The sequence below is a fragment of the Eleutherodactylus coqui genome, chromosome 6 (assembly GCF_035609145.1).
Source record: "Eleutherodactylus coqui strain aEleCoq1 chromosome 6, aEleCoq1.hap1, whole genome shotgun sequence".
Taxonomy (NCBI): Eukaryota; Metazoa; Chordata; class Amphibia; order Anura; family Eleutherodactylidae; genus Eleutherodactylus; species Eleutherodactylus coqui.
The window spans coordinates 211,148,453-211,162,323 of NC_089842.1; the positions used below are offsets into that span (position 1 = coordinate 211,148,453).

The 13,871-nt window shown below is 43.7% G+C and overlaps 1 protein-coding gene across 10 annotated transcripts in view; it reads left to right on the forward strand.

Annotated features, from left to right (window-relative positions):
• The window catches only part of GPHN (gephyrin), a 399,070-nt gene that overhangs the window by 228,896 nt on the left and 156,303 nt on the right, over positions 1-13,871 (forward strand). For all 10 annotated transcript variants that reach the window (XM_066608689.1, XM_066608687.1, XM_066608686.1 and 7 more), the window contains exon 7: positions 4,700-4,972. In XM_066608689.1, the coding sequence (XP_066464786.1) occupies positions 4,700-4,972 (273 nt within the window). The remainder of the gene's footprint in view (positions 1-4,699; positions 4,973-13,871) is intronic.

Consider the following 13,871-nt stretch of genomic DNA (forward strand, 5'->3'; position numbering starts at 1 on the left):
TATACTGCAATACTTTAGTATTGCAGTATATTATTTTTCACCTTCACATATTAAAAATTAATATAGCTAAATTCATGGCAGTGCTGAGAGCCTTCACTAGGCCCATGGCTGCCATGGTAACCATACGTACCCAACGATTGCATCACATGGGAAAGACCGAAGGTAAGTCTGAGGTGGCCACCCCTTGTGGCTAATAATTCAATGTTGCGGTTAGGATTGATAGTGCATGTAAGCTGTCAAACAGTCATGATAAGAGCTATGCAGCTATTTGCAGCGCGTGTCAGCATTCCCTGGGTATGTATGTCACAGGGAAAAGGCGTTAAAATAAAAAGTTCAAGGTGATGACTTGGCCTCCACATTCCCCAGATCATATTAGATCGAGCATCTGTGAAAAATCCAATCCACGTAGTGCTCCCGTCACAACTTAAAAAACTTAAAGGTGTTGTTCAGAGTTAGAAAAACATGACTCCTCTCTTCCAAACACAGCGCCACCCTTGCCCATAGGGTTGTGTGTTTGCTATTGCAGCTTAGCTCCCATTCACTTCAATGGAGCTGAGCTGCAGTACCACACAAAACTGTATGGACAAGGGTGGCGCCGTATTTGGATAAAAGCATCCATGTTTGGATATCACAGAACATGTTTAGACGCCTATAGGAGCCCATGGCTTGATGGTTAGAGTGGTTTTGGGGGCACAAGAGGGACCCACAGAATATTAGGCCGGAGGTTGATGTCAATGTGACCAAGGAACTTGGTGTACTTTGTGTAAGAGAGTGGTAGATGGTTCTATAGTGAGAGGGGGCATTTATTTTAAAGAATAAGGGAAAAAAAGACAATGAAAGGGACATTTATGATAGAAACCATCATTTCATAACACGGCCAAGGACATACAATTTTATACAATTTTTCTTTGATTCCTCACCTATTTTCCCCACAGCTTACATATCTGAAATGAAAGCTGTGACGTTAATGGCTTCATTGTTTCCTGTGGGCTAAAATATAAATGAGGACTTGATAGCCAATAAATCATTCCTCAGTAACTCCAAATGTCTAATTTCGCCTGTAGTGAGAGTCCCGCTAATTACGGTTTTTCAAAGCATTTCTTGTGCCTTTAAAAAGGCGTTTTAGCTGTACAAGTCTTTTTATGCGAACGATCCTTCTTGTGGTGTGATACGTTAGCGCTTCACTTTTCTTAATTAATTTCCATTGTACATTACAGAGCCCAGGGTTAAACATTACCTTTCAAACTATAGAGCTAGAATAATTGCAAATAGGCTACTGAACGCAGTGTGATATGTAAAATATTACTTTGTTCATCGGGGGATGTGAGTAGAATTTTTTTTTCTCAGGAAAGCTAGAAATCAATAGCGATCCCTCCATCCCTGTTATCAGCATTGTTACGGCCATGGCTTGTTTAAAGGGGCTCTCCAGGGTCAAGAAAAAATGTGCCTGGGGGATGGGGGGGGGGGGACTTAAAATAATTTAAAAAAGCACTTCTTACCCATTTAATCTCCTACCACTGAAATAGGAGTCCTGAATAGGGAACTTTTTGTGATATGCATATGCCCTAATACACCATCTAGAGAAGAGTTGCCATGTTGAGACAACCCTTTTAAGGATGGCTTTACACTGGAAAACTATTGTCAAAATTGCTCATACAAGTGTTTTGCAGTGCTAGGTGCCCCATGTTTAAACAGGACCCAACAGGGTAAGTAGTCGCTAGTCCCTTCATATCTGCTAAAGCGAAGCGACTACTGAGTGAGTTTTTGCTCAGTGTAAACAGGCAGTCATTCGCCTTTGAAGGTGGACGACTAGAAGAGATCTGCGACAAGCTATACCTCCATACACTGACCAACTGTCGCTCCATTGGGAAAACATAGGTGTGATAAGTCACTGGGTTGTCACAGATGTACAGAATGAGGCAACCATGTTGCATATGCTTTTTGCATACCAAGAGACTTCAAATGGCCCCTGGAATACAAGTCCAAAGGTAATTAGTCCGGCGACCTTGGCAGACATTCTGCCTGACCTCTATGTGCATCTCTGGACCATTTAAAGTCCCCTGTGTATGTGAAAAGATACACAATATGGTTCACCAGAAGTGGCGAACCCTACAGTGCTGTGTAACTTATGTCAATCACTCAGGGAAAGTTTCATTCTAGGTGCATGATTTTTTTTGACAAGGAGTATAAACCTCTCTTCATTAGTACAGGTGCCAAATGGCACTTAAATGGTTTCTGTGTTTCTTTTCGGTTCAATTATTTTTTGCCTAACAATGTATGATTACATCAGATCATGTTGTACAGGTTACACACTTGCGTTTTTTTAACGCTGCGTTTTTTTAAATGCGATTGTCAATGGGACTTTCTAAGGTTAAAAACGCATTGCACAAAAATTGCAAAGCACAAACTTTTTTTTTGTAAAAATGTTTAGACGCTAAAGCACTGACTAAGTACTCAGACACCCCATAGAAACTCCTCTGTGGAATAATAAAACGCTCCTACACCTTGTGAATTTACCAGATAAGCAGTTCTGGGTGAACTTGGGAATCTCCACATTAGAACACCTATATGTCAATAGAATACTTTACCAGGTCCTGAGAAGTGGCTTCTATAGATTCCTGCAGCTCCGACATGCCCTCATGACACAGTTTGAAGAGCCCAGACCATCCTTTTCCCTATGCCCATTGATATCTGTGTTCTATACCCATCTGCTGCATTCCAAAATCTCCTACATGCCAATGAAGGTGATGGATAGATAGAAAGAGCTCATTTCCTCCCTTACCGGGAAGGAGAGGGAGACTGCCATGGCCTGGTATACCATGGTATCGCCAGCTGCAAATATTAAACTAACATAGTTGTATATACTCCATCAGTGCTATCTGACACTGACTAGGCTTTATGAAATGAACACAATACCCACCAACCAGTGTCATCGGTGCTAGGCACCGGGTGCAAATTTTAGCTATTTGATATGGAGCTGCCCTGATGTTTACAAATACTGGAGGGAGGTCACAGAATTTCTAAGCCAACTAATGCAAATGCCAGTCCCACTCAAACTGGGCATCTGCCTGCTAGGAATTTTGGATGAGGAGCACTGGCAATTTCATGACTGGATATTTCTTATTAAGGTGCTGTTTCTGCCTCGCAAGGTGATAGCTCTGAGGTGGATGGATAGGCGACCCCCCCCCCCCCCCCCCAACACTCTCAAAGTGGCAGAACATTGTTAATTCCACCCTGCCATATGAAAAGATTAGTTTATAAAAATAGAAAGTGTCTGAGGAAGTTCAGGAAGGTGGTGCGGTACGGCATACACAACTCCCAAGCAGGATCTGCTTCAGGGTCTATTGAATAGGGATGCACATAGATTTGCCCAGTAAAATGGGACCCAAATGCCAGACCCTGCTGTTTTAGGAGCCTAGTGTACTGTACTTATGTATCAAGTGTGGATAATGTACCTATGTAATTTTCCCCTACTTTGAAGAAGTTATGATGTACGCAAACGTTTCTATTCTTTTATATGTATGATATATTTATTGTTCAATAAAACCAGTTAAAAAAAAAGTTTAGATGCTGCAGTCAGCAATGACTGCAGCATCGGTGGAGCTATGTGATTTAGAGGCGTGATTAGATAAGCAAGTCCTCATCATTTGTTTTTTTTTCTGGGAAAAAAACCCATATGTGACAATCGGAGAACAAATATGCTCTCTGATTGATAGGGGGCGGTGATAACATGAAGAAAAATTTATGTCATCCCTCTCCTGAGACAAGGAGAGAAACTAGGGAATCACAGAACATCTCTGCTGCCTTTGGTCTCCTTTCCCCCTCTTTCTCTCCTCTGCACACCCACTGAAACTGACAGATGTAAATTCAGTATTTCCAACTAAAGATCAAGCAACTGAGGCTCCGGTTCTGCAAGGGCTACGGACAAGATTTTGGTGTCCTGTTAAACCTAAGAATCTCCGCTTTTAAAATGACAACAAAAGCATGTCAGAAGCCCTAAGAGAATCGGAGCTATATTTGTTCAAATGTGTAATGTCCTTTTCCCTTATAACTAAAAGAGCTTGCCCTTAACTGCTGGGGGTTAATATGGGCTTCGCAATTAACCCTTAAAGGTCGAATGCAAACATGGAGCGCTACACGTACTATGCAATTTGACTTTGATTTATATGATTCTGTAGAACCCCTTTAAAGCAAGCCCAAAGATGGCTGCACTGCATCCCCCACTACCTGATGCACACTGTGAATTAGTAGGCATCGGTAATCTAAGACACTACATGCTTCTGATTTTTCTGGGAAAGTGGTCGTGGCTTGTCCCACACCAACACATTAATGTATAATTTACGTCAGAAGCTGGCATAAATTATGGCAGAAATGTACGCCTGGTCTGGAGCTGTGCTTAATACATGAAGAGGTGTGCGCCTCTTCATATATTAAGCACTTTGTGTATTGGGGAAATTATACCAAGTCCGGCATCGGAAATGCCAGGCTTAGTAACTTTCACCCATTGTCGGAGAGTTGGTGCGGCCATCTTTGTCTGTTCATGATCATAGGTTCGCTTTCAAAACAATCAAAATTCCCATGACAATAAATAATATAGGTATGCGAATGACAGACTTTTGTAGTAACTCTTTGGTTACGAGCTTATGGTGTGTGACTTTTGTCTGACTTGCGGCTGTGTTTTCTTCCCCCTTCGGTGCAGGAATGCTTTCAGTTTATACTGCCAGCCCTACCTCACGCTATAGACCTTTTGAGGGACGCCATTGTAAAAGTAAAAGAAGTTCATGATGAGTTGGAAGATTTGCCCTCTCCGCCACCTCCACTCTCTCCTCCACCAACGACAAGTCCTCACAAACAAACAGAAGACAAAGGGGTGCAATGTGAGGAAGAAGAGGAAGAGAAGAAAGATAGCGGTGTTGCATCAACAGAAGATAGTTCATCTTCACACATAACACCAGCAACAATTGCAGCAAAGGTGAGTTGGCACGCCTAAGATCTTTACATTTGGACTTTACTTTTTATTAGTTTTTGTTTCTTAAGATTATGTTTAAAAAAAACCATGTCATGGAAATTTCATTAGTGAGGGGCCCACAACTGAAAATTGCTTCTTAATTCCCAGAATGTTGTTGACCTGTTCAATTTAATCAAGAAAGATCACGCATGTGCAGCCACTTCCCCACTCATGGTTGACACTGGGACTGGCTTCGAGGAGAGTAAAATAGGTAGAACTTAATGATTCACATTCATGATTCAGTCAGATCATTGTTTTTATCGAAACACAAGGGAGGTCCCATACTCGTTAGATAAATATAAATGTCAGCCAACCTGCAGATTTTGTTTAGGCATGTTTCAACTCCCCTCGATGGCAGTTATCGGGGATAAAGAATGGTCAAGCATGTTGAATTTCAACATACTTGCTCCTTTGTTCTCAAGGGAGGTAAGCCACCAAAGGTGTTTGGCAGTGACCTCTCTCACACTCTGCACATACATGTGTATGGGAATGGTCAGAAGTAATAGCTCTCATGTGTATAGTGAACTGCATAGTTCGCCATAGATATTAGGTCATTTGCAAGTACTTCTTTACAGCAAGTTCCCTTTTTGCTTTCTCCTACTAGTTGACAACCTTTTATGAACCTCTTGGAAACAGGCACATTTTAGCAAAATTACCAACTATGGGCCTCTGTAACATGAGCTCATGCTGCCGCGTATTACACGTGTAATATGCGATATTGATCTCACATTGACTTTCATTTGTGCCTCTCACACACATGCCTGCGCAAAAAAGATTGCAGCATATTACGTATTACGCACCAAGATAGTGTATAGGGAATGTCGGCACACATCAAGTATGCATTTCATTGTGTACTTGGTGCTTTCCCCCGCACACAACAAAAATACACTGGTGTGAGAGAGCCCATACAGAAATTAAGAAAAAAAGATGCTCCTCTGCCTTTTCCTTCATCTTCCTTTACATGTTGGATTGCTAGGTAACATTTTATGTTTTCAGTATGCTCAACAGCAGAGATTCGTGGTTGGATCTCCTGGATAGAGTGATCTGACTCCTCACGTGATTTGGTTAACGTGACTATGTAGCAGTTTTAGTGTCGTGAAATAAGCAAACCACAGAAAAGAGAGAAATGTAGGGATAGAGTAAAGTAATTTATACAACCACGAACGTTGTTGCAGTCAAGCTGATGTTCCGAAATGCCATCAAGAATACTTATTACTTGGAAACTTCAGAGAAGGTAATATTTTGGTCAAAAACGTCTTTTGCCAAATAAGACCTTAGAGGTCTTGAGGAAATTCTTTTGAGCTCTGCTACCTATAGTATAGCTTTTCCTATCATTTTGGACACCACTCTCACAATCTCATGTCTTTCAAATCATAAACCCATTGACAAGACCAAGACAAGTTCATGAAGCAAACAATATAACCACCATCCGTTGCCATCATGCCACGTTTGCCGCCCTGGTTCTGCAGCAGATCCCAGGGGGTCCTCTACTCCAGATAGGAAATTGGTAACAAAGGGTGTCTCTTACTCTCCAGGACCCGTCCTGCATTATACAGACAAGTTTGTGATTTGAATGGACACTGTGTAATGCTTCATTTCCCCCGTAGTGGCGCAAATTGGAGGTAAATTGAACATTTCTTGTCTGATTATAGCAGATGACTGAGGGTTCCAGCGGGGCAATGCTTTGCAATCATTGTGATCAGCTTATTGTTGAGACACCCTTCTAACAAGTAGGACTTGTTCAAAGCGGATAACCCATGGAACAGCAGCAGTAGGCTCCTATTTCTATGCAAATACTGTTTTATCTTTTTTTGTGTGTAACCTTTCCAAAAACCATTCACCGTGTATGATGGAAGTCAGAAGACATTGTATGGGGAGGACTTCGAAGCGGACTCTGCTGCACACATGCAGTTACTCCTATTGAATTGCGGTAAACTCTAATGCTGGACGTTTAATCCCTTTGATGCCATGGTAAATGCTGACAACAGCACCTAAGTGGCTAGATAGGAGGAGGGGGCTTTATCTAGGGTGTAATAGGATAAAGGCACAGGCACAGTACACCGCAGTACACAGGTATTGCCTTGCATTAATCAATAGATCGCATGGGTAAAGGGTTTGTTCCATCTCAGCATTTCATGGCCGAGATGGGAAACTGTGGGTGTTTCCTGACCACCTTAAGGGCTGTTTCAGCTGAGAAGGCAGCCTTACACCAATTCTGTAACTCCTATTGAAGTTAGTGCTGGAGATATGGAAACAATATAGCGCACTGTGTTTTGCTATTTCTGTAAATTCTATTTAATGGGAGGTATGGAATTAGTGCAAAGTTGCCGCTTCGGCTGTTTCCATAAGAGCCGGTGAGGTAGTCCGGAAACGCGCAGTTTCCCATCTCAGCCATTAAACAGGGATAGGAATTCCATTTTAAAGAATTTCTGCACTTTCACCTTTGGAGTGCTTCTGCCCCATCAGCTGTTTTTGGCTTTTTCCAACAGCTGAAGACTGCCTCATACAGCGCTACATAAGTGTGTATGGGGCCAACTTCATCTGCCGGAAGTTGCAAAAAACGTCTGGAGCAGAAGTGCACCAAGGGTGAAAATGCAGGAATTCTTTAAGTCCTCATGTGGGACAGGAAAAAAACAAAGTTGGATTTATATATTGGGCAGAAAACCCTTGATTGGTATCACCATATCTATAAAAGTCCAAAATATTAAAATATCACGGTATTTATCCCAGACAGTGAACACCATGAAAACAATCACAATGGCAGAATTGCTGTTTTTGTACGTCTCCTGCCAAAAAAATGGGAATAAAAAGTAATCATTAAGCTGCATGTACCCCAAAATGGTAAATATAAGAAGTGCTTCTCATCCTGCAAAAAATCATGCTCCCACAGAGCATCATCCATGGAAAAATGAATAAAATGCGTGTGGCTTAAACTTTGGGAACACAAACAATTAATATAATCACGTTTTTAAAGGTAGTAAAACATGACAAAAATCATATGAATTTTGATTCTCTGTAATCGCACTGTCAGCAGAATAAAGTCATTTTTACCGCTCAGTGAGTGTCATAGAAACTAAGTCCAAAAACCAGTGGGGGACTTGAAATATTTTAAAAGTCTCTCTATAAAATGTATCATATTAAATAGGGCCACTGAAAAAAGAGAACTTTAGCTACAAATTAAAAGCCTTCATCTGCCTGTGTTGACGGGGGTAAAAAAAAAAAAAAGTTATTGATCTAGGAAGCCAGAGATGATGAAACAAACAAGGCTGCAACCGGAAAAGGTTAATTAGGAATATTGTTTTATTAGCATTTCTACTTTTTATATTAAGCCACTATAAGAGTGCCTTCAAACTGTTACCAATGGGGCCAGTGGCAGTGGTGGGGGATTCCTTCATCCCTGCGGGGAGTTTCTTCATCACTTAACACTGTGACAGCAGCAGCAGGGTGTTCAGCAATGAAAGAGACTCCCCTCGCGGTGTTCTCACTATGTTTTCAATTGGGCTGGCGCTGCTGCTGCCACCGGCCCCAATGAGAATAGAGTTAAACCCCTGGATGTGACAGCATCCAGGGGTTTCACATCCAAGGAATCTCCTGCCGCTGCTGTCTTAGCTGCAGCAGTTGATCGCAATCTTCTCCCATTGTTTTCAATGGGGCCGGCGCTATTGCCGTCCCATTGAAAGCGATGAGATGAAGGGAACCCCCACAGTGATGCAAGGCTGTTTTCACATGAAATCGCCTCGCCTCCATTGGTTTTAGAAGAGCTGCAAGAGTGATATCAGGCTGTGAATCATGGCCCGATATCGCTCTCGCCAGTGTTCAGGAGCCCTAATAAGGGGATTTCCATAGTCATATAGTTACTTAAACAGGTTGTGCCACTTCTGAGGCTTCGTTCCCATCAGCATTTTGGTTTCCGTTTTTCTGCCAAACAGATATGTCCTGTAACAGAACAAACCTGTAAGAATGGGCCTCGTTGGCTACAATGCGCCACATTTAGATTCCATTTTGCAGTCTGGCATTGTACAAGACAATATAGTACTGCCTGCAGAGTTACTTTGTCCCATATTTTTTTCCAAAGATGTTTAAATTTTTTTACAAGTAGTGCAGAAAAAAAACTATATAGATTTGGTATCATAGTAATCGTGCTGACCCATAGAATAATGTTATCATGTCATTTTTGTTACCGTATGTCCACCATAGAAACAAGACACCCAACTTCCCCCCCACAAAAAAATAAAATAGCGGAATTGCGTTTTTTTTCTATTTCACTTCACTTAGAATTTTTCAATACATTATTTGGTAGATTCAATGGTAATTGAAAAATACAACTCGCCCCACAAAAAACAACCCGCAGACATCTGCATCAATGGATAAATTAAAAAGTCATGATTTTTTAAAAGTGGGGAGGAAAAATAAATTTTGAAAAGGGGTTCAGGGGTGCGTACTTACGGGCTTAAATAAATTCATATATCTCCCATGCAATGTATGACTGGTGCTTAAAATGCTGAGAAACCCCCCCGTAGTATCCAGGGATAGCACCGTGCACCACACAGGATATCATGCTACTTTACTTACTTCTATTATATCTGTCCCACAATTTGTGAAAGCAGAACATGACAATGCGCTACAGGGAAACTAGTTTTCCGAAAGGCCTTTCTACAGATTAGAATAATTGGCCTTCTTTTACCTTTCCCATAAAGCCATAGTGGTAAGATTTGGATCTTCCTACTATCTGGACTGCCATGATAAGAGGAGTATTAACACCTCAGACATCATCCTCACACGGGGTGGGTATAATCTGAATGATATAATTCGGCTCTAATCACACAGTTATATAATGTGTGGCCTGGTTGGGTTGGCATATAGTGTATTTCACAATAGCTCAGTGGGGGTCATGGCTGATTCCGTTCAGTAGATTGTCACATTGAATAATCTAGTGAGGACAGGATGAGTTTCTCCCAAATCCACATAACGCTATGTAGGTCAACAACATGCAAATGTTCATATATTTGATAAATGCTTGCAAAGATAAAAAAGTAATGGAGCTGAATTTATAATTATCCGTTAAGTTCAACCTGCTTTCTGATCTTGAAAACAGACTTAACCCTTTAATGGCGCACATGCTGGTTATACAACCAATAAGTTGCTTACTTATAGGCTATCAAAGAGATTTTTTATTTATTTTTTTTATTTTGATACATAAGGTTTATACTGCTTATTCTGAATAATGTGCATTTAATGTGTAGAAAAATCTAATTGCCCAGGGCTTGGACTTCAGACATGGTCGGTAAGGGCTTTACTAGGTTTGGGGTGTTTTCTCCAGTACATATCCTTGAGATCACAGAACATCACTAATGTTGGAATCGACACTGTGGTGATGTAAGAAATGTACCAACTCCGACTCTGGCTTCACGATAAATACATATAAAAAATGATATATTGATATAATATATTAAGCCAGCTTTTTACTATTTTACTATAATAAAGTTTCTTATTACTAATTGTTATACATGAGCCATTGAGGGAGTCTAAGTTGGATCTGGAATATGAAAAAAAGTCCTAAGTTTGGTTTAGCAACTTCACAGCCCTAGTTGGTATGTTTATTATCAGCATGGCTGCTTTTCTTTACGTGATGTGTAGGACATGACCACCAGTCTCTAGGAGAGGCATATAACATGGTGGCCTGCCTCTAGGCGAGGCGTGCAGCACGGCGGCCTGCCTCTAGGCGAGGCGCGCAGCACGGCGGCCTGCCTCTAGGCGAGGCGCGCAGCACGGCGGCCTGCCTCTAGGCGAGGCGCGCAGCGCGGCGGCCTGCCTCTAGGCGAGGCGCGCAGCACGGCGGCCTGCCTCTAGGCGAGGCGCGCAGCGCGGCGGCCTGCCTCTGGGCGAGGCGCGCAGCGCGGCGGCCTGCCTCTGGGCGAGGCGCGCAGCGCGGCGGCCTGCCTCTCGGCGGGGCGCGCGGCGGCCTGCCTCTCGGCGGGGCGCGCAGCACGGCGGCCTGCCGTTGGTGATGTTGGGAGTCTTTGAATATTTATTTCACACATGGGGAACCCTATAAAGCTGCATAGGGACCTAGTGCTCCTAATGAACAGAATGATGTCTCAAGCCAACACATCAAAAATGTATTGCAGTAGAAGAAGTTAAAGTAAAAGTAAGGTAAAAGCTTTTAAGTATAACAAAATGAAATTATACAGAGTAAGATTATAAAACTGAACAAGATTCTTAGCTTGCCTGAAGAAGCCGACAGGAAGATAAGATGTCAAAAACTACTGTACCAAGATGCTAGCAGTACAAGAACTCCTGGCTGGTGGGAATTTCTTGATGCCTTATAGTTCCATAACAGAAAAGTTGATCCAGTGTTTCAGCAATATGATTCCCCCAGACATCTCCTAACACCTATGTCCTATTATTCTAGGTATTGTTTACATGTTGTCTGAAACTAGCTGCGTTTAGACTAAACAGCGAGGACTTCCAGCTACAGAAATATGCATAACTCCCAACTTTTGGGTTGCTTAAAGAGGGACACATATGTTTCACTGTGCGATCCATTTTCTATCATATCTACTGTATAAACTTGAATATTTTTAATTTAAAGGGGTTGTCCCGCGCTGAAAGGGGTTGTTTTTTTTTCAATAGCCCCCCCGTTCAGCGCGAGACAAACCCGATGCAGGGGTTTAAAAAAAAAAAACCGGATAGTACTTACCCGAATCCCCGCGCTCCGGTGACTTCTTACTTACCTTGCGAAGATGGCCGCCGGGATCTTCACCCACGGTGGACCGCAGGTCTTCTCCCATGGTGCACCGTGGGCTCTGTGCGTTCCATTGCCGATTCCAGCCTCCTGATTGGCTGGAATCGGCACACGTGACGGGGCGGAGCTATGAGGAGCAGCTCTCCGGCACGAGCGGCCCCATTCAGAAGGGAGAAGACCGGACTGCGCAAGCGCGTCTAATCGGGAGATTAGACGCTGAAATTAGACAGCACCATGGAAACGAGGACGCTAGCAACGGAGCAGGTAAGTGAATAACTTCTGTTTGGCTCATATTTAATGCACGATGTATATTACAAAGTGCATTAATATGGCCATACAGAAGTGTATAACCCCACTTGCTTTCGCGGGACAACCCCTTTAAACAGCACAAAAATCAGCAGAGCATATAAATGCTTAAGAACCGAATTGCACCATGTGCTGGAATAATATGCAAACTTGCGCCTTATATACAGTTAAGAACCATATACATAGTTTATGGAGCGATATAGTTAATTTATTAATGTAAATCCATTTCCCAGGTTCAACATACAATGATCTTAGTACATATCCAAAACCTAGCGCGCACAATGTGTGCATTGAATATGCTTTTAATAAACAGTTGCTTATCACATGATAGGAGTATGTACTTTCGAGTCTGGAGAGCAAGTGTAGGTCCTTATTCCGATAATGGAAAGCAAACTCTTAGCCAAGTGGCAGGGACTATTTGAAATTAAAGACTGATGTGGTATTAGTGTATCTTGACGCCACCAGGAAGTCCTGGTGGAGTCAAGATTGACAGTGGGGTGACACCCCCTGTAACTGATTGGCTGCACAGCAGCCTATCAGCTAGGTCGTGGAAGGGCACTAGAAGTTGCCTTGAAAAGACATGCAGCGGTGCCTGGTACAAAGGCACCGCCAAAGCTCGCACGGCCTTTCTGGCCACCGAGGCACAAGCTGAGGGGTTATTTCACAGAGGCAAAAGTGTTCTGAGGAAGGTTTTCCGGCGCCGCCGCCGCTCCACAACGGTCAGGGGCAGCCCCAAGAAATGTATGTTGTACATACCGGCAGCTGCAGGGAGGCCACAGGGCTGGGGGAAGACACGCACTATTATCCAGTGGCCTGCCACTGCTTCACCACACGCCACCAGCTTTCCCCCCAAACCCCAGCAGATGCGCCTTTGCCGGGAACAGGGAGCAGAAGCGAGGAGCCGGCCAGCTGTAATTGGGGGAGCGCCTGGCACTGATCAGTCACTGCCGATGTGAAAATACACGCGGAAAACAAATCGCGACATGCTCTATTTCTGTGCCGGTCTCGCAGAGGCCCACACAGAAATGTCACTCCCGGCGGCCCAGCCCGGCTCTGCTCTGCACATGCACCGGCTGGCCGGCACATCGCAGAGCTGGAGCCGCGGGAGAAGGTGAGACCCGCACTTGTCCCTGCAGGGGTGCGGGTCGGGTCCCGCTGCGAGATTTCTCGCAGGGGATCCGACCCGGCCGTCTGCAGGCGGCCTTAGAATTACAAAATCTGCACGGGTGTCCCGCACGTGTGCTCCGCTCCCATAGGGATGCATTGGACACCTGCAGGTAAGTAAATACCTGCGGATGTCATTTTTCTCTGCCGCGTGGATCGCACATGCGGGAAATCACCTGCAGCATGCTCCATTTTCTACTGGTCTCACGCAGGCTTCCATAGGAGCCTATGGAAGCCGTCCGGATCCACTGTACACCTGCACCTGAATTTCTGCTCTGCTGCGGGAGAGCAGGAGTTCAAAAAAAAAAAAAAGCAGGGTGCACGGCGCATGCGTGCGGCACGCTGCCGGCGTGCCGAGCACTTCCAACAGAAAGAAGATCCGGCCGCGATGGACGGGAACCCGCAGCGTCCTGGCAGGTAAGTAAAATCAGTTCTCAGGCCTCATGTCTTCGGGAAAGGAGAGACCCGCTGTGGGATTCTGCATTGAGAATCTGTGCGGGCCCAAAATTTCCCGTAAGTCCTCCAGAACAAAGACTTCTTTGCAGAGAAGCCAAGCTATCATAATTAATTATGATATTATTACAGAACCAGGTGTGAAGGTCAATGTGAAACCATAAAGGATTTCTGAAGCTCGGTGGTGGGCCGTCT